The 20,386-nt window shown below is 37.7% G+C and overlaps 1 protein-coding gene across 1 annotated transcript in view; it reads right to left on the bottom strand.

The window, feature by feature from the left end:
• LOC149712164 (multidrug resistance-associated protein 1-like) overlaps positions 1-19,191 on the bottom strand; it is a 38,405-nt gene extending 19,214 nt beyond the window's left edge. The window contains exons 1-9 of the mRNA XM_089849342.1: positions 19,186-19,191; positions 18,118-18,234; positions 17,244-17,381; positions 16,906-17,037; positions 15,775-15,836; positions 15,504-15,632; positions 12,902-13,114; positions 11,143-11,317; positions 4,422-4,676 (exon numbers count right to left, since the gene is read on the bottom strand). Coding sequence (XP_089705468.1) covers positions 4,422-4,676; positions 11,143-11,317; positions 12,902-13,114; positions 15,504-15,632; positions 15,775-15,836; positions 16,906-17,037; positions 17,244-17,381; positions 18,118-18,234; positions 19,186-19,191 — 1,227 coding nt within the window. The remainder of the gene's footprint in view (positions 1-4,421; positions 4,677-11,142; positions 11,318-12,901; positions 13,115-15,503; positions 15,633-15,774; positions 15,837-16,905; positions 17,038-17,243; positions 17,382-18,117; positions 18,235-19,185) is intronic.
• Positions 19,192-20,386: the final 1,195 nt, after the last annotated feature.

The raw sequence follows: 20,386 nt of genomic DNA, 5'->3' as shown, positions 1-20,386 counted from the left end.
AGTTGTGAAGCCAAATGGGAGCATTCGAATTTGTGGAGATTTCAGCTCAACGTCTAATCCAGCTATCAATACCGAAGTCTATCCGCTGCCAAGAGCCCAAGATATATTCTCCAGACTGGCAGGATGCAAATATTTCACGAAGATCGACTTAAAAGAAGCTTATAATCAGATTGAATTGGACAAGGAATCAAGAGAAATCACAGTGATCAATACATCGAAAGGGCTATACCAGTACAAGAGGTTACCATTTGGACTGTCATCGTCCTCCGCCATATTTCAGCGCCTTATGGAGATGGTTGTACAAGACATGGACAAAGTAATGCCGTTCCAAGATGACATCTTACTTGGCGCGAAAACGGAAAACGATCACTTACAACAAATAGACAAATTCCTCACCATCATAGGGACTAACGGATTAAAAGTACGACGAGAGAAATGCCACTTCTTTGTGTCTGAAGTAGAGTTCCTCGGTCATCGCCTGGACGCAGAAGGACTTCATCCATTGAACAGTAAAATGGAAGAGATTATGCAAGCCCCAGAACCGGAAAACGTCGAGACCTTACGCTCTTTCTTGGGAATGATTAATTATTATGGTCGTTTTCTACCGAACCACGCATCAAATCTGGCGCCATTGCATAAACTCTTACGGAAAGACACCAAATGGACCTGGGAGAAGGAACAGAAAGATGCATTCCATCAAGCGAAGCTGGCCATGAAAACGTCCAAGATGCTGGTACATTATGATATGAACAAAGAAATCTATCTTTCATGCGACGCATCACCCTACGGCCTTGGAGGGGTCATATCACACATGATAGAAGATTCAAGCGGCAAGCTGGAAGAACGGCCGATTTCTTTCGCTTCGAGGAGTTTAACTGCAGCGGAAAGGAACTATTCACAACTAGAACGAGAAGCCCTGGCCATTATTTTTTCCGTTACGAAGTTCAGGGATTACCTTTACGGGAAGAAATTTACATTGACCACGGACCATCAGCCACTAATATCGCTATTTTCACCAGAGAAACCAATACCACCGATGGCCGCAGCTCGTATACAACGTTGGGCACTTTTACTATCAGCTTTTCAATACGAGATCAAGTTCCGAAAGGGATCAGCGAACCAAAATGCTGACGCTTTGAGCAGACTACCTTTACCGATCACAACCACCAAGACCCCAGTACCAGCGGAATACGTATTACTTATGCAAGAAGTTGACCGGAGTCCTATAACCAGCATCAAATTGGAGGAACTAACAACCCAGGATCCGATCTTAAGCAAGGTTTTGAGATATATGCGCCAAGGATTTCCTACTACTAAGCTGGACTCAGATTTGGAAGTATATAAACGAAGACAAATGGAGCTCTCAAACTTCGACAACCTTCTCTTCATGGGAAACAGGCTCATCATACCAAAATCATGCCAGGGAGATTTCTTGCGAGAGCTGCACAACACTCACCAAGGGATAGTTCAAATGAAATCGTTGGCTCGCTCAAGGTTATGGTGGCCTAAAATCGATCAAGATATAGAGACAACAGTCAAACAATGCAACATATGCCAAGAAAATGCATCAATGCCTGCAGCGAAGTTCAAACCTTGGCCGGAAGTCCACCAACCCTGGGAAAGAGTTCACGCGGACTTTGCAGGACCAATTGAAGGCAGATATCTTCTCATCATAGTCGATGCCTACACTAAATGGATGGAGGTTAATATCACTCGATCAACTTCAACAGACGCCGTCACTACTTGTTTAAGAGACCATATTGCTCGCTTTGGAATCATGCGAACGCTAGTGACCGACAATGGGTCCTGTTTTACTAGCAATGAATTCCACAATTTTGTCACATCGAATGGAATTACTCATCTAACCTCTGCTCCATACCATCCCCAAACTAATGGACAAGCTGAAAGGAGTGTTCGAATTATCAAGACTGGACTGAAGAAACTCGATGTAGAGATCACGGACGAAATTAAAATCGTGAATGCCGGCCTAAATCAATTTCACTCTGGGTGTTTGGAGACACGCCTTGCACGTATCCTATTAAATTACCGAAGGACCCCACTCATTTCTGGAAAATCGCCTGCCGAGTTAATGCTTGGAAGAAATATCATAACACGGTTAGATCTATGTCATCCGAACTTCAAATCTACTTCGAACATAGCCGACGAAATCAACAAGAACACAGCATCACGGACTAATAATCCAACAACCTTAAAGTTTACTATTAATGATCCAGTCAATCTCAGGAATTTCGGGAGAGGAACGAAATGGAAATCTGGTGTTATTAAGAGACATATCGGAAAAATGATGTATGAAGTAGCAACAGAAAACGGAAATGTACGGAGACACCAAAATCAATTGCGCCCACAACTGAAGTCGTCATCCGGAGACGATAACATAGCAGAGAACAGACCGACCACAGATCCCTTCAATTGGATGTTAAAAGCCAATGAGACCCCAGATCCAGTTGCGTCTCCAGCAATTCATCCAGCGTCTGTCATTCCTCGGACGACTAGACAATCCATGCAACCATCAGCCGTCAATGCAGACAATCTGAAGCCCAACCATCATTCCAATCGAACATTAGATCCTAAACCAAATGATCAACAAGAAGAGGCACAGTCAGCTACGTCCAAAGAGCATCCAGGAAGATGTGAAATGCCAACACCCACAATCTTGCAAGAGGTCAATCCTATGTCGAGAGAACGGCCTAGAAGAACTTGTCGACCACCAGAAAGATACACTGAAATGCCTAATGCCCTATATAAGTCATAACGCCATAAAAACATTAAGGGGAGAGTAATTGTTATGTCTATTAAATCGCCTATAAAAAACATATTTTCCATGATGTATTAAAAAACCACTTTAATCTTTAAACGATAAGATAAGAAATTGTTTATGTATAAATACGAGTAGTTTTAATCGGATCGTCTCATACGTCGACCGCCATGTAACTTTTGCAACCAATGTAAATAAACACTGTTAAGTTTTTATTCCCGACCACATTCAATACGGAAGATCAAGCATACATAACAATACCCTAACAAGCAAAATATGTTGCACCCTTACAAACAAAACCGGATCATAAACGTCCAAAACATATTATCAGAAGTGAGATGAGACCAGAAGCACTGAGCTAACGGCGAAAGTGAATATTCTTGATAACACAAGAACGGTTGGCCCTCTAGTAGCGGTTTCAGAATTTCCCCTCCAATAGGTGAAACGCTCGCGGTGGTAGACGGCCGAACTAGATTCAAGGAGCCGCGTCCGTGTTCCGCCGCTTTAGGTTGAGGGGAAGGGGGTAGGAAATGTTCTTGGAACTCGACCAATTTTTTTCTCTCTAGTGTAGGCGCAGCGATGGAAGCGGTGGCATAAAATCCTCAAATTTGTTCACTAGTGCCGGGATCTACTACCAATGCTAGAGCCCTTCACTTCTAGTCTCATCTCACTTCTGCTAATATTCTTAACTAATATACTCTTAACATTGACAACCTTTGTTTGATCTAAAAATGTTAGGATCAGGATTAAGGAAATAGGGAAATTCTGGAAAAGTCAACTAAAACTTTTGAATCCAAAATTTATTTTATTTTTATTATCTTACATTTTATTGTTAATTTTTACTTTCAGATTCTAGTTATTTCATTGACGTATTTCGCTCGAAAATTTGGTGTTATGACGTCAGGTGTTTTATTCTTATTTTGGACACTTTCAGCGATAACTGGCTTTGCCAGATACTTTTCTCTACTTCAAACACTTCATAGAACAGTAATACTTTTTAATACTACCAGAAGGGAATAAGAGAGAAGGGACACACTTTATATCTCCATAATGCTTTACACTCGTAACAACAGTCTTACTAACCTCAAACCCTTCACTTCTAATCTCATCTCACTTCTGATATTATCGATACGATTATGGATATGATTTCAAAATTAAAATTCTTGTTTGTTTGAATTCATAATATATTTAAATAAATTCCTGCTCAAGTCGCTCACCTTATATTTATAATTTTTACATCCGTATCTCTGGTAGAATAATATGTTTTCTGGGTTTTGTTATTGGAAGCTACGTGTGGTTATTGCGACCCTCCCTCCCCCCGAGGAGAGTAAGGGAAAACTTCCCAACTTTTTACATAAATATAGAAGATTTTAGCTTAATGTTGAAGCTAATTCGTGTACATTCAAGATATACTTGTTTCTTTTAAAGTTTTACGTCCACCTTAATTTTTGCCTAAATTAAACCCTCGAAAAGAACTTTAGATTTTTTCAATGTTCAGAAAAACCAGCTTCACGTCAAGGACAGGTCAAAACATATAATATTTTATGAAATGATAGGTGAATGCGATCAAAAATACAGAATTTAATAGGAAATATAGGACCGCTTTATTAACGAATCAGATGAGATAAATCATCACGTGACTAACCTGTAACCTCTTAACGTTCCGGGCCAAATATCCGTTGAGAGGAATCAAGAGGAATATGATAGCAACACCAGCGAAGACGGAAGGACCGATGAGTTCCCATAAGAAGTATAAACATAGGGAGACCTTTAAGGGAGCCGACCATATTAAGTTTAACTCCATGATTATAGTCGGGAATCGATCGGCATCGACTGACATCGTGTTCAGTATTACTCCCACTGATAAATTGCGTTTGGCAGTGTTCGATAATCGTAGCACCTAAGGAGGAAACAAGTTCTTTAAGAAACTTGAATTAAAAAACAAAAGTCTGATGGTTTGCTAGAATCTGAAATATTTTTCATATTTTAACTTCTTTGGTGAAATTTCCAGATTTTCGATATTTACAATAGGGAAACAGCATGAAGCGGTTTTTGACCTTCTAGTGACGTCACGCCCGGAAGCCGCGACCTCTGGATTTGTTTTTATTTAATGGCCGCCATGTTGTATGTGAATTATTGGTAAAAAGCACCTTATAAATATAGTGGAAGACATGGCAAATCAACAAATTAATTTCGATACATCAGATTATTTAGAAACTTTAGCCGAAACAACTAAAAAAGGTATAGGCCTATAGAAAAAATTTCATTGGTTAATTATGAGGATCCTTACTGTAAAAATACGGTAAATTGGAGCCAAGGCTTAAATGATTACCCGGCCATAACGTCCCAAAAGTTGATAAATCCAAGGTTTTTTACCTTGATTTCTTATTATTCATGGAATTCTAAAGAATATCTCACGACTTTCAGCAACAGCTTTGCTTTTACACTCAAAAACGCAACAGTATAGCACCATCTTTCGAGAGTTCAATGTATTTTTGTAGAGGGCGACACATACAATATGGCGGCCGATTCAAAATTCAAATCGGGCGGTAAAAAATTACAAACCGGTGACGTCACTGAATTGTTCGTGCTGTTTCCCTATGATTTTCCTCGATCTTTTAACAAGAGCATATTTTTCGAAGAATAGCTTTGGTTATAAACCAGTCTGTTTTGATATGTTTCTTACTTTAAGATATATAAGAAGGTAGCGACGTAATGTCTATTATTAATAACCTTTATTAATAACAGAAAGTTATAATACAAAGTTATAGTTAAAGTTTACGTTTAAGAGCGGGATACATGGTTTAGCTATTCTTTATTCTACTGTGTTTCTAGTAGCGACTGACGAGGGATCTACAGAGGGATCTACAGGTACAATCTCAGCGTTGTTCGGGTTGGGTTCAGTTCAGTTCAGTTTCAGATAATATAACACAGTCAACTCCTCAGAAAAATCATGTTGAAAACATGAAACATCGCAATTTTTCTAAATCCATGAACTCTTTCTCATCAAGGCCTAATTACTTTCTGATATGTTTATTTGCCTTTGATATTATATACTTAAAGGGACTGTAAAAACGAAAACTAAGCGATTTTTAATCGATTTTTCTACTAATTATAAGACCAATCGGCATAGTGAAACATACAGGAAATATCTCCGAATAATTTTAAAATTCAAATTAATTTCAGATTTCATAGATAATTTGAAATTAGCACCTCTGGCCATTCGCGTAACGCCCTGTATTTTAGTAATCGATATTTTTGTGGCAAACGCTGTTGATCTCGCGCCAAAATTGCCGTGGCACGCTCCATGTTGAATGAAATTTAGGGCGAGACAGTAGCGTCGCTAGGTTTTGAAATTTGGGGGGGGGGGCTAAATCTGGGCAAACTTGTTATTATAAGATTTTCATTAAAAAATTGCATAATGGGTTCATTGGAAAATGTGTAGACCTTTAAAACTATCCGTAAATTTGTGTCAACGTGAAACTATTCGTATTATAAAGATCAGGAATGTATGGAGGGGCTGGAATGGCTAAGGGGGCTCTCGTTGTACCCTTGATGGTGCAAACAAAAGGCGAGTCCTTTTTGTTTAGAAGTGTAGCTCCTCCCCCTACGTCTGTTTAGCTGTCTACCGAAGGCGAAAAATGTCATCAGTCGTTAAAAAAGGCATGGCAGAAGTGACCTTTTAGATTTTTTAAAGTTAAATGCGCTGATTCGCCGCCGTTCGCGTTCATATTCGATTCTCTCAGCCTAGACAGAGGACCTAGGCTAGAGGGTGGAGCAAGCAAGTTATTTTGGAAGCCAATGAATGAATGAAAATAATTTAAGTGGTAAATACGATTTTTACGTCAGGCTATGACGTCACTAGCGTAAATTAAGCCACGCCAGTTGTTTCCAAGATCATTTCACGTCGATTAGGATTTGACCTTAGCCATTCCAACCCCTCCATACATTCCTGTAAAGATATACAACCTTTTATTGATAAAGAGTACGGAACCGATTATGAAGGATTTTCACTCGTCTCAGGTTTATTTTTAGTTTTGGTTAGCTTTTAGTCCACACTACTGGGACTCCCTTCGAAAGAACATGAAACATTTTACTTGTCTCCATCTGTTCTTTTCTTCAAAATTGTACTGTTTGATATTGAAATTCATCTCTGCAGAGATGAAACTTAACGAATCTATCATTACAATATTGCTATTAATAAAAACTGTCATTGTAGACAAAGACTGGAAAGTGTAAAAGATAAGGTTTGAAAATGAATTGCCTGAAGTAACAGATATTAAAATTTTCACTTTTGAAGACATCATTATAAAACATCAATTATTTTAAAAAATTCTTATCTTACTTTTTTTCACCAAAATTTCATTTTCCCAAAATATTTTTCAGCAATATTTACCAAGTATTTTGTCCTCAATAGTAGTTGTCACCTAGAAGGGTTTAAGGGATACTAGCTTGGTACTGGTTTTACTTTCAACTAACATTTGATTCTAGGAGATTCAAATACTTCGATATCTGAAAAGATTTCTCTTGAAGAGTTTAAATTTTTATATTTTAAAATTCAAAATATTGAGAAGCGGAAAATAATATAGGCCTTTTCTTTGTGATTTAGTTATTAGTGTCGAAAAGATCTGTAGATTGATCGTGATCTTTGAGAGCAACACAGCACGTTAATATTTAATACTTTGAAAGCTTTACAATTTATGAATACGTTTTGTAAAGTTTTAATACGGTTTATATTTTGTAAGCTCTCAACGATTTTCTCACGTTATAGGGTCAATTTTCTACCTAATTTTAAATTTTTGATAAAAAATAAAATGTAAAGCCGTAGTATTTTTAAAATAACGCGCATGTTCCTTTTTAAAATACTTTCCCGAAGTAATTTTGGTGAAAAAAAGTAAGATAAGAATTTTTTAAAATAATTGATGTTTTATAATGATGTCTTCAAAAGTGAAAATTTTAATATCTGTTACTTCAGGCAATTCATTTTCAAACCTTATCTTTTACACTTTCCAGTCTTTGTCTACAATGACAGTTTTTATTAATATCTGTCACTTCAGTCTTCATATTAATTAAAATTGTTTAGAAAATATGGGAGAAAAAGTCTTAGGGCGTTGCGCGTCCATCGGTAATTACCGGTCGTAGGTAATCTAGCTTAATTACCGGTCGTCGGTAATCTAGCTTAATTTCCAGTCGTCGTTAATCTAGCTTAATTACCGGTCGTCGGTAATCTAGCTTAATTACCGGTCGTCGGTAATCTAGCTTAATTACCGGTCTTCGGTAATCTAGCTTAATTTCCGGTCGTCGTTAATCTAGCTTAATTACCGGTCGTCGGTAATCTAGCTTAATTACCGGTCGTCGTTAATCTAGCTTAATTACCGGTCGTCGGTAATCTAGCTTAATTACCGGTCGTCGGTAATCTAGCTTAATTACCGGTCGTCGGTAATCTAGCTTAATTACCGGTCGTCGGTAATCTAGCTTAATTACCGGTCGTCGGTAATCTAGCTTAATTACCGGTCATCGTTAATCTAGCTTAATTACCGGTCGTCGGTAATCTAGCTTAATTACCGGTCGTCGGTAATCTAGCTTAATTACCGGTCGTCGGTAATCTAGCTTAATTACCGGTCGTCGGTAATCTAGCTTAATTACCGGTCGTCGGTAATCTAGCTTAATTACCGGTCGTCGGTAATCTAGCTTAATTACCGGTCGTCGGTAATCTAGCTTAATTACCGGTCGTCGGTAATCTAGCTTAATTACCGGTCGTCAGTAATCTAGCTTAATTACCGGTCGTCGGTAATCTAGCTTAATTACCGGTCGTCGGTAATCTAGCTTAATTATTGGTCATCGTTAATCTAGCTTAATTACCGGTCGTCGGTAATCTAGCTTAATTACCGGTCGTCGGTAATCTAGCTTAATTACCGGTCGTCGGTAATCTAGCTTAATTACCGGTCGTCGCTAATCTAGCTTAATTACCGGTCGTCAGTAATCTAGCTTAATTACCGGTCGTCGGTAATCTAGCTTAATTACCGGTCGTCGGTAATTTAGCTTAATTACCGGTCGTCGGTAATCTAGCTTAATTACCGGTCGTCGGTAATTTAGCTTAATTACCGGTCGTCGGTAATCTAGCTTAATTACCGGTCGTCGGTAATCTAGCTTAATTACCGGTCGTCGGTAATCTAGCTTAATTACCGGTCGTCGGTAATCTAGCTTAATTACCGGTCGTCGGTAATCTGGTTTAATTACCAGTCGTCGGTAATCTAGTTTAATTACCCTTAATTGGTAATCTAGATTAATTACCCTTAATTGGTAATCTAGATTAATTACCCTTAATTGGTAATCTAGATTAGTTGCCCTTAATTGGTAATCTAGATTAATTACCCTTAATTGGTAATTTAATTAGTAACCCAATTGGTAATTTAATTAGTAACCCTTAATTGGTAATTTAATTAGTAACCCTTAATTGGTAATTTAATTAGTAACCCTTAATTGGTAATTTAATTAGTAACCCTTAATTGGTAATCTAGTTTAATAACCTCTAATTGGTAGTCTAGTTTAATTAACTCTAATTGATAATTTATTTTAAGAACGTTTAATTGGTAAAGTACTTTAATTATTTAAATTCGTAATCTAGTTTATTTATCTTTAATTGGGAGTGTAGTTTATTTATCTTTAATTGGGAGTCTAGTTTAATTATCTTTTATTGGTAATCCAGAATAATTAGTAGGGAAAAGTTAAAATGTCCATTAAGCTAGTTTGAATTTGACTATATCCGCGACAATTTAGACCCGTGTGTTTTGATGGCGTCGCTGTAGCGGCCGCGTCAACGTCACTGCAACAATATTAAAGCCGTCTTATCTCACTATCGATAGGCCATTCCAACCAAAAGGCATTAAGAAGAAACAATCGGATTATTATGAGGCAACTATACGTTAAAAAAGGCCAACATTGGTCTCGCTGATATTTCCTAATAAAACAGTGTATAAATGCTAAAATATCGCAGATTGGGGTATTTTTAAAATTTAAAATTAAACATACTTAAAATTAATTTTTCTCAAAAACCTTAAAAATGGTCCTAGAAAAAGGTTTAAATTTTGATATAAAACCGTTCCCAAACGTAACAAACGAATATTTCATGTCAAAAAGGTGGCCACAAAATGGCTAAATTTGAAAAAAACTCCATGTTATTTCTATGGGAAAATTTAACTTTTTCACCAAAAGGGCTGATTAATTTTATGCAAATGAAAACCACCCTTAGCAACTTTATTTTTTATAAAATAAACTAATGAGTGGATCTTTTTGAAATTTTAACCACATATTGCGGGCCCGAATTGTAGTTCTGTGGAATTTTTTCAAAGCAGTTAATACGATACAAAAAAAGTTATAACCAATCAAAAAACCATCCTTATACATTGAAGTCGGTATGAGGTCTTATCTAAGAGAGCTATCGCTCTCATAGAATAGAATTTTCGGTTGCTAACAGCAATTTTTTGGTAGGGTTTACGGATTATTTTTTGGGGGGGCTAAGTTTGGAATTTGGGGGGCTATAGCCCCCCCCCCCAAAAAGGCCTAGCGACGCCACTGGGGCGAGATTTCATAAAAATAATTGGCACGATATGACATAGAGCGTGCAACGCAATTTTTGTTAACAAGAAAGAAGGTCAATTGGTCGAAGATGCAAATCTGGAAGTATCTATATGAAATCTTAAACTAATTTGAATTATAAACCCATTCGGGGGTATTTGCTGGATATTTCACTATGCAGATAGTAGAAGAATCGATTAAATATCAAGTGATTTTTCATTTCACCATCCCTTTAAAGGGTATGAGAAGCTTCGTTTGAAAAACCTCTGATTTATATAGCAAAAGATAGAATTAATTACTGTGAATTCAAAAATACCAAGCTTTTAATTCTCCCATTTCTGCTTATTTGGCAATTTGCACTTGAAAATACTTCAAATGAAATTATTTGAAATCCACTTTTTAAGAAAGGCTACAACGTTTTCTTGTTTTTGACGTCACACACGCGAGACGGTGCCACTCTCTCCGCCATCAAAGCATGGACAGAGCTCGAGACGCGTATAGCTCGCGCTCGCGCTCGCGCGTATAGGTTTCCCGCGCTTTTTCCCCCCTGACGTCATAGTGATGTCATCAAACGGGCGAACAAGCTGACAAGACAAAATGATTTTTATATCGAAACTGAGTTTTCGTGATTCAATTTCAATGGATTTTAAAAATAGAAACTTTGGTTCAATTATATTAAAAACTTGATATTTTGAAAGTAGAGACTTGAAAGTGTAATATAATACCACTTTCGTGCTAAAATATGATACGAAATTGTAAATTCCCATACCCTTTAAGAATGCACTTACTTTTTTGTAGATTACGGACATGACGACACTTCTAGTCCTGTTTCCCAATTTGTAGATTCTTCTGAAGTACCACGTCCAGAGAACAGCTAGTATAATATTAACAACGAACAGAAGCCCAGCGTAGAAATATCCTTTCCACATTGGTTCATCACTCCGAACAAATTCAATAAGCCATCTAAAAAAATTAAACGAATAATTTGAATAAACAATGCTGATGGGGAGATTTTACTGATGATTAATATTTTTGTAGCACCCTAGGAGCGAAGGCACTCGGCGTTGCCCGTCAGCCCGTCGGAATGCATTTTTTCGATTACTTTTCACGCGGACATTATTCCATAAAGAAGGGTTTTTAAATTTCTGGACGCCATTTTAAAAGATGGCGACAAATCGAACCCGAAAGACCATTCAACCCGTCTATAGGTTAAAGGAAACCAGTGTACTAAATCAGTGTGAAATCGGTTGAAACGAGCGGACTTTGAAGCATAGAGAAGATTTTTTACATTTCTGGGCGCCATTTTTTAAGATGGCGGCGGATTGGAAAAATCTTTCTTAGTACGCGCCTACTACTTATGAGTAACGTTCCTGCAAATTTTCAGACTTCTAGGGCAAGTGGTTTGAGCTGGGCGTTGATTATCAGTCAGTCAGTCAGTCGGTCAGGACTTTGAAAGATACCGAACCATTAGATTTTCAACATCACAAGGAGGTTAAGGAACTCATTAGACGTTATGGCTTGAGTTTCATTTGGATGACAATAATTTTTCGATTTCGACGCAAGGAACTATTATGGAATATTCCCATGCAATTTAAGAAATACTGCGTAGAAGCATAAGAGTAACATTGTCTTAAGCCGCTAGTATTCGGTATGTGAGGAGATTCCGATTAGTGGGGATTGGTCAATCCATTAAAAGGAATTACTTTTTATTTCATTGTAAATTTAAATGATTTTACAGGACATTGTAATGATGTAATATGGGATAATATAGGAATAAAGTTGATTTCTGATACGAGGAATATATGCTGTATAAAATATTTTTGGCTTAAACTCATCTACATAAAATAACTAAACTTTAGAATGCAAATTCGGTCGCTAGAAGAAGATAGAACAGAGCATTTATTGCAATAGGCCAGTTTCCTCTTAAATTAGAACAAGTAGTCACAATTGCGGAGCAATAAACGAATGAATTATTTTTATACTAAATAAATTGATAAGTTATAACAGAAGTAAGATGAGACTAGAAGTAAAGAGCTCTAGCATTGGTTGTAGATCCTGGCACTAGTGAACAAATTTGAGGATTTTATGCCACCGCTTCCATCCCTGCGCCTACACTAGAGAGAAAAAAAAATTGGTCGAGTTCCAAAAACATTTCCTACCCCCTTCCCCTTAACCTAAAGCCACGGAACACGGACGCGGGTGCTTGAATCTAGTTCGGCCGTCTAACACCGCGAGCGACTCACGTTTTGGGGGGAAAATTCAGAAACCTCTACCAGAGGGCCCACCGTTGGTGTCTTATCAAGAATATTCACTTTCGCCGAGTGAAGATTTTTGTTACCTCAATACTTCTAGTCTCATCTTACTTCTGGTTATACTTGTCAAAAGCGTATGTAGTCAAAACTATAGAGTATTATAAATTAGAGGTGAATTTATAGAAAAATGTAGGATTTATAGGAATTATAGGATCTTTGCAGTCTACCCGTACCGCAAAACTCTTCGCGCTTACAATATATGAACATTCGCCAATTACGCAAAGTCTTTACTCACCCAAGTATTTTGGGATTGGCGAAGAATAGAATGTCGTAAATGAGTCGAACGAAAGAGGTAGCGATGAAAAACGGCCAGAAGGTTTTAATCAAACTAGGGATAATGTTGGCCTCCTTCAAACTGTCCGTTTTTTGCTTAGGAAAATCCACGGATAATACCTCCCCGTTCAATTCAGTCTCTTCAGTATCTGTCTTGAACGTATAAACTCTGGATCTATTTCAAGTACAAATTAGAATTATAATATTTATCAGAAGTTTATGACTTCTTATCCTGGGAAGTATTGGACTCTAACCATATCCGGAACCATCTCTGTTAGTCAACTTCTCATTATGTCCGATCACCGCGCAACCTACGGCGCTTCTCTCATTTTGAGCTGGCAGCGGGCAAGTAACGAAACTTTAAGGTGTGTCCTGTGGTTTGAGGTAACGAATCCGAAACGGTGACAAGAACAGCTGTTTTAATAGAGTTTGCTAGAAATTCCGGTCAAACTAGTGTGGGGTCCTAGGCCCACGGATTGTAATGGATTTTCAGAGAGTTCTAGCCAGACGGCTTTTCAACGATTGGCGCTGAAGAAGTTTTGAACACGCCCCACAGTTTGAGTGCCACAGCCTCTCGGCGTGGGATTTTTTTCAGTAGATTAGATCGTTTTCCTAGTGGGGGGGAAACGTTTGACCCTCTTTTACGATTGCCATAGGCAATTTTGACTTGCAGGGATGGATACTATATAAAGCCTTAGTGTCCAATACTTCCCAGGATAAGAAGTCATCAACTTCTGAATTAAGGGAGCTTGTTGGATTTTAACAAGGTCATAATTTCTTTAGAATGATTAAATAAGTTAGCCCAAATTCATCACTAATAGCGTTTTTCTTTGAGGTGATCCGAGCGCTCCCGGAGCGCTCCGAAAAAAAAAATCGTCTTTCATTGGGGAAAAAACGAGCTGCTCCGAGACGGAGGCGCGTCTTACATTGGGGAAAAAACGAGCTGCTCCGAGACGGAGGCGCGTCTTACATTGGGGAAAAAACGAGCTGCTCCGAGACGGAGGCGCGTTTTACATTGGGGAAAAAACGAGCTGCTCCGAGACGGAGGCGCGTCTTACATTGGCCCAGTCGCTCCCTCCCGGTTTGCTCCCGGATTGATCCCAACCGCTCCGACTCTAGAGACGGAGCGACCAAAATGGAGCGCCTGAGGACGTCACAAAACCACTCTGAAAAAACTTTTGTCTTTCATTGGGAGCAACTACATTCGGTCCTCCGAGCTAGAGCGGTGACGTAACACGAAAATATGGAGCGATCTCGGAGCGTTCTCGGGAGACAACAAAGGAAAACGCTATTAAAGGGACTGTAAAGAGGTCGGCGGACCGTTGAATTTCTTTTTTTAAAAACTCACCCGACCCATCCTCCCCTCTCTTGTGATTGGTTGTGATCCGCCCCGCTTCGGCGTTTCCCCAGTTCTGACTCGCCAGAGTCCGAGACCCCCGCTGTGATTGCTTGAAGGAAAGACTTTCGTTTTGCTCACCCCCCCCCCGGATTGTGACGTCAATAACGACGTTTTCAAAAAATATTTCCAACGGTCCGCCGACTTCTTTAGAGACCCTTTAATCCTCTGCTTGCGGTTCCTTCTTTGGCTGAATTAAACTTAACACCCAATAAATTCAGTCGGAATTTAAAGGTAGAATCAAGTAACACAGGCCTCCCAGCCGAATTTCGAAAATATGGGATTTTATAGGACTTTCTTCCATAATTATTGGATTACATGGGACACTAAAATATAAATTTCGTTTTATTTTAAAGATACATGAAGCGAAAAAACTTCTATTTCGTCTGGAACTTAGCAAATAGTGTAATGGTAACTAGTAACTACTAGAGATGGGCTGATACCGATACCATATCGGTATCGGTACCGATATTTGGCTTTAACCGATATATCGGTATCGGTTAAAAATGAACCGATATTTCTACCCGATATTTTTTGAAGAAAATAAATACTTATGTTGAGAGTAGATGGCGCCATAAGACCTAAACTCTGAGACAGCGCAGTTTTTCATCTATTTTTGGATAACGTAACTAGTGTCTAAAATGGGTTTTTCGTATGAAAAGCCAGTTTTATAGTTTCAAGTACCGAAATTGGATCGAGAATCATCTATAGAGATGGGCCGATACCGATACCATATCGGTATCGGTTTGATATCGGTTTAATCGAAGGATCGGGTAAAATATCGGTATCGGTACGTATCGGTTTCCCAAGTATCGGATCATATCGGTATCGGTTTAAACTGGTATCGGCCCATCTCTAGTAACTACCCCAACTTTACCTCCAATCTTGCCACAGCAGCGAGATCAAAAGCTTTCGGTGCTTACATCAAAAGCAAACGTTAAAAACAAGGCACAAAACTTTAGAAATGCTGGTTCGGAGTGTTTAATTAAATGAAATATTAAAAAATCTAGGACTTTAGAGGACTTTTTGCAAGAATATTGAATTTTATGGGCACTCTCAAAATTATAGGATTTTATAGGTATAATAGGACCTTTGGGAGCCCAGGGAAAACAGAATAATTATCAATACCCTCTTCCCGCTGGTCGTTCTTTGAACGATTTATACTGACCGTTTGGCTCGACTGGTCGCTTTACAATTTTTCTCAAACTTGGTGGTTACTGTTGCTGCCTTGTCCGAGTAATTTAAGTCGTACAAATCGTCAAAGGTCAGCGGTCTTCTCCAACCCTTCCATATGAACCTAGAAAATTCACGTTAAAGTTAACAGTGAACCAGATCAAATTCATTTAATGGCAGTGAACTTGATATCGCAAAGGGGAGATACACAGCCTACACATCTTTCAAGTTGTCTGAATGGGGCATTTAAATCAGGTTGTACTTACTCAAATATCCAAGAAAAGAAGATTCTTGAAGCAAATGAAGCCGTCACTTCCGGTGATTCTTTCTTCAAATTATATGATTTATAATTAAAATTCAGATATTTGCAAAGCATATTTAATTAGGGACGTATAAAAGCGCTTCTCTTAGTGGTTCCTAACTTTTACACTGGCTGCGCGTATACTAAATGAAATCGTCTACACCACTGGTGATGTATGTACCATTGCCGTAGGCTGCGTACCGACGAGCCTACGGCCCGAGCCCTGGTTAAAATTTTCAAATTTGAAATTCTCCCGTAACACCAAGGGCTGTCCCCTTCAGACCGAGCTCGCAAAATCGATCTATTGGAGATCAGCAGTTTTATGTACTATCAGAAGTGAGATGAGACTAGAAGTAAAGAGCTCTAGCATTGGTAGTAGATCCTGGCACTAGTGAACACATTTGAGGATTTTATGCCACCGCTTCCATCCCCGTGCCTACACTAGAGAGAAAAAAATTTGTCGAGTTCCAAAAACATTTCCTACCCCCTTCCCCTCAACCTAAAGCCACGGAACACGGACGCGGCTCCTTGAATCTAGTTCGGCCATCTACCGCCACGAGCCTCACGTTTTGGAGGGAAAACTCAGAAACCGCTACCAGAGGGCCAACCGTTCTTGGGTTATCAAGAATATTCATTTTCGCCGAGTGAAGAATTTGGTTAGCTCAGTACTTCTAGCCTCATCGTACTTCTGACTATATATATACCCTGTTTCATGGATTAAACCATTCCCAGCCTAGTCCGAAAACTGGCCAATAAACGTTTAGTATACTAGCGGATAAGGCAAGGCTTTATAGTGAGTCGGAAGTCTAGTGTGGCAAAAGCAACACGTTAAAAATTTGTATTTCTTTTATTTTCTTTTTTTACTAAGGGTTTCAATGCAAAATGGGAGACTCCTCTGCATCGTTGCTGGGAGTTGGGTTCAATGACTTGTTAAATCAGGGGTAAATTTGGAAGGTGACTTAGTTGGTGGTGGGGTCAAGTCACCTCCGGTGCCGGCGGAAATGAGTGGTCGGCACCAATAGGGTATAGGATCGCCTCAAAAGCTTCGCTCATTCTAAATGTCCTTAATTTAAAAATATTGTAGCATGTGGCTTACCGAGCTGCTGGTTTGGTAGTGTTTACGATATTTTGGCAACCCGTCAGAGAGAAATGATAATGCAAACATGGAGAGAGTCAAAGGATACTGAACCATGTACATCGTGAACATCACAGTGTCTTCGATATGATTCTATGATAGATTGAGGGAAAAGTTTAATTTTGCAACGATAGACCAATTGTAAGGCCGAACAAAGTGTAAGCGGACAACAGTTGGTTAATTCTGACCTCAACCATATAGCATTCTTTCAAGGGGCTTTGAAATCACTCATAGCCACTTGGAAGGTTAATTTGTAGAGAAATAAACGTAAAAGAAGACGTAGTATTAAAAAGTATTACTGTTCTATGAAGTGTTTGAAGTAGAGAAAAGTATCTGGCAAAGCCAGTTATCACTGAAAGTGTCCAAAATAAGAATAAAACACCTGACGTCATAACACCAAATTTTCGAGCAAAATACGTCAATGAAATAACTAGAATCTGAAAGTAAAAATTAACAATAAAATGTAAGATAATAAATTTAAAATAAATTTTGGATTCAAAAGTTTTAGTTGACTTTTCCAGAATTTCCCTATTTCCTTAATCCTGATCCTAACATTTTTAGATCAAACAAAGGTTGTCAATGTTAAGAGTATATTAGTTAAGAATATTAGCAGAAGTGAGATGAGACTAGAAGTGAAGGGCTCTAGCATTGGTAGTAGATCCTGGCACTAGTGAACAAATTTGAGGATTTTATGCCACCGCTTCCATCGCGCCTACACTAGAGAGAAAAAAATTGGTCGAGTTCCAAAAACACTTCCTACCCCCTTCCTCTCAACCTAAAGCCGCGGAACACGGACGCGGGTGCTTGAATCTAGTTCGGCCGTCTACCGCCACGAGCGTCTCACCTATTGGAGAGGGAAATTCAGAAACCGCTACTAGAGGGCCAACCGTTCTTGTGTTATCAAGAATATTCATTTTCGCCGAGTGAAGAATTTGCTCAGCTCAGTACTTCTGCAGTCTCATCTCACTTCTGATATTAGTTATTAAAATCAGGAAATTATGTTTATCTTATCGAAATGGGCAAAGCTGCTAGCAACGTTTCTAAATCCTAAACAATTTCCTAACTAAACTTAATTTAAATCCCTGAATGTTTAAAACTTTTGATTCTCTGTTAAACCCGGTTCATTAAAATGGTCTAGTGGTAGTGGTTAAAATGAATTAGTATATATCTTACATAAGTAACTAATTGAATCACAGCAGAAACTGTTAAGACATTGGCAGAATCGACCCTTTCAGTATTAGCGTAAAGCACGGTTATCAGGTTGAGTAACACTAACGTTGTTGATATTATCTGTAAAAATATTCTTTTAAGTTCAATTTAATAGAAAAAAAACAATTTTTATTTAATCAAGTTCGACATAAAACTGTTTTAATTTAATCAAGTTCGACATAAAACTGTTTTAATTTATTGAAATTCGATATAAAACGGTTTAATTTATTCAAATTCGATTTAAAGCTGTTTTTATTTCATCAATTCGAAATACTACTCTTTTAAATTAATCAATTCTATATAAGACTAAATTAATTTAATAAAATTTGACATAAGACTGATTTAATTTAATCAAATTCGATATAAAACTGATTTCATTTGATGAAATTCGATATAAAAAATTTATTTAATCAAATTCGATATAAAACAGTTTTCATTTGATGAAATTTTACATAAAACTTTTTATTTAATCAAATTCGATGTAAAACTATTACTGTTTAATAAATTAATTTTATTTAATCAAATTTGATGAAAAGATATTTTAATTTAATCAAATTCGATATAGAAATATTTTTATTTAATCAAATTCGATATAAAAAAATTTTATTTAATCAAATTCGATATAAAAATATTTTTATTTAATCAAATTCGATATAAAACTGATTTCATTTGATGAAATTCGATATAAAAATACTTTTATTTAATGAAATTCGATATAAAATTACTTTTATTTAATGAAATTCGATAAAAAGTATTTTTATTTAATAATATTGGATATAAAACTGATACTATTTAATCAAATCCGATATGAAATATTTTCATTTAATAAAATTCGATGTAAAATATTTTTGTTTAATCAAAATCGATATTAAAATATTTTTATTTAATGAAATTTGATATAAAAATATTTTTATATAATGAACTTCGATATAAAAATATTTTTATATAATGAACTTCAATATAAATATATTTTTATATAATGAACTTCGATATAAATATATTTTTATATAATGAACTTCGATATAAAAATACTTTCATTTAATCAAATTCGATAAAAATCTATTGTAATAACTAATTTCATTAAATCGAAAAGAAGACGTCAACCTGACCCCTATTGAACCCAACCCAACCGAACCGAACACTAACCCGAACCTATACCTCTAGCTAACCTAAACCGCTAAAACCAGCCTAAATTTATACTAATCTGAACCTAAACGTAGCCTTAACACAACAAAGCCATAAAAACAATAGAGGGGGTGCCAGGTTGCCGTTTCATCCCCGCCAATCACGTGACATTTATACTACCAAGAAGTTATATCAGTATCTCAGAGAGAAGGTATTCGCCGGGCGCCATAGTCCCAGTCCCCCTTTCAAAATACAAGGGGGGACGTAAAAGGAGGCGCCGGGCGCCATAGTCCCAGTCCCCCTTTCAAAATACAAGGGGGGACGTAAGAGGAGGCGCCGGGCGCCATAGTCCCAGTCCCCCTTTCAAAATACAAGGGGGGACGTAAAAGGAGGCGCCGGGCGCCATAGTCCCAGTCCCCCTTTCAAAATACAAGGGGGGACGTAAAAGGAGACGCCGGGCTATTTCGCGGCCTCTCCTCAGTCGGAAAATATGACTGTAATTTTCGTCACTCGCGTCGTCGCGCTGACGTGAGTTTTCAAGAACCAATGAGATGCTGGTTGTAATTTAGAGACGGGGATTGACTCCGGACAGGCTACGTTTGGACTGGAGATAAAGCTGGAAATCTGGCGAATTTATGCCTTCTCTCTGAGATACTAGATATAACTTCTTGATACTACGGAATAAAACTAACCGTTTTGGCTATGTTTAAAGAAGTCCACGGGATCCCAGCGTTCTTCGAGTTGCGAAATATGATGAGTTCTATGGGTAGACACAACCAAAGGAAGATACATGGAATCCATACCAAGACAGTAATTTGAAAGCAGGATGTAAAATTCGGATCGGAAGTATGCCATGTCAAATTCGAATCCTATATATATTAAATTAATTTAGATCAAGATCGTAATCTACTTTAGCCTGTATTAAGTACGTATGTCAAAATAATAATGCAAAAGCGAGGGGTCGGTCATTCATGAAATCCCGTACGCTACCCGTGAAATCCAACTTAAGAAATCCGAAATCAATGCTGATTTCGAAATCAAATAAAAAATCCGAAATCAGCAACGAAATCACAAAATCAGTAAAGAAATCATAAAATCAGTAAAAAAA

The sequence above is a fragment of the Phalangium opilio genome, unplaced genomic scaffold, assembly GCF_054372755.1.
Source record: "Phalangium opilio isolate 3A_F unplaced genomic scaffold, DU_Popi_V2 ptg000009l_1, whole genome shotgun sequence".
Classification (NCBI taxonomy): domain Eukaryota; kingdom Metazoa; phylum Arthropoda; class Arachnida; order Opiliones; family Phalangiidae; genus Phalangium; species Phalangium opilio.
The sequence above is the reverse complement of the archived record's forward strand: the minus strand, read 5'-3'. Positions and strand labels throughout refer to the sequence as shown.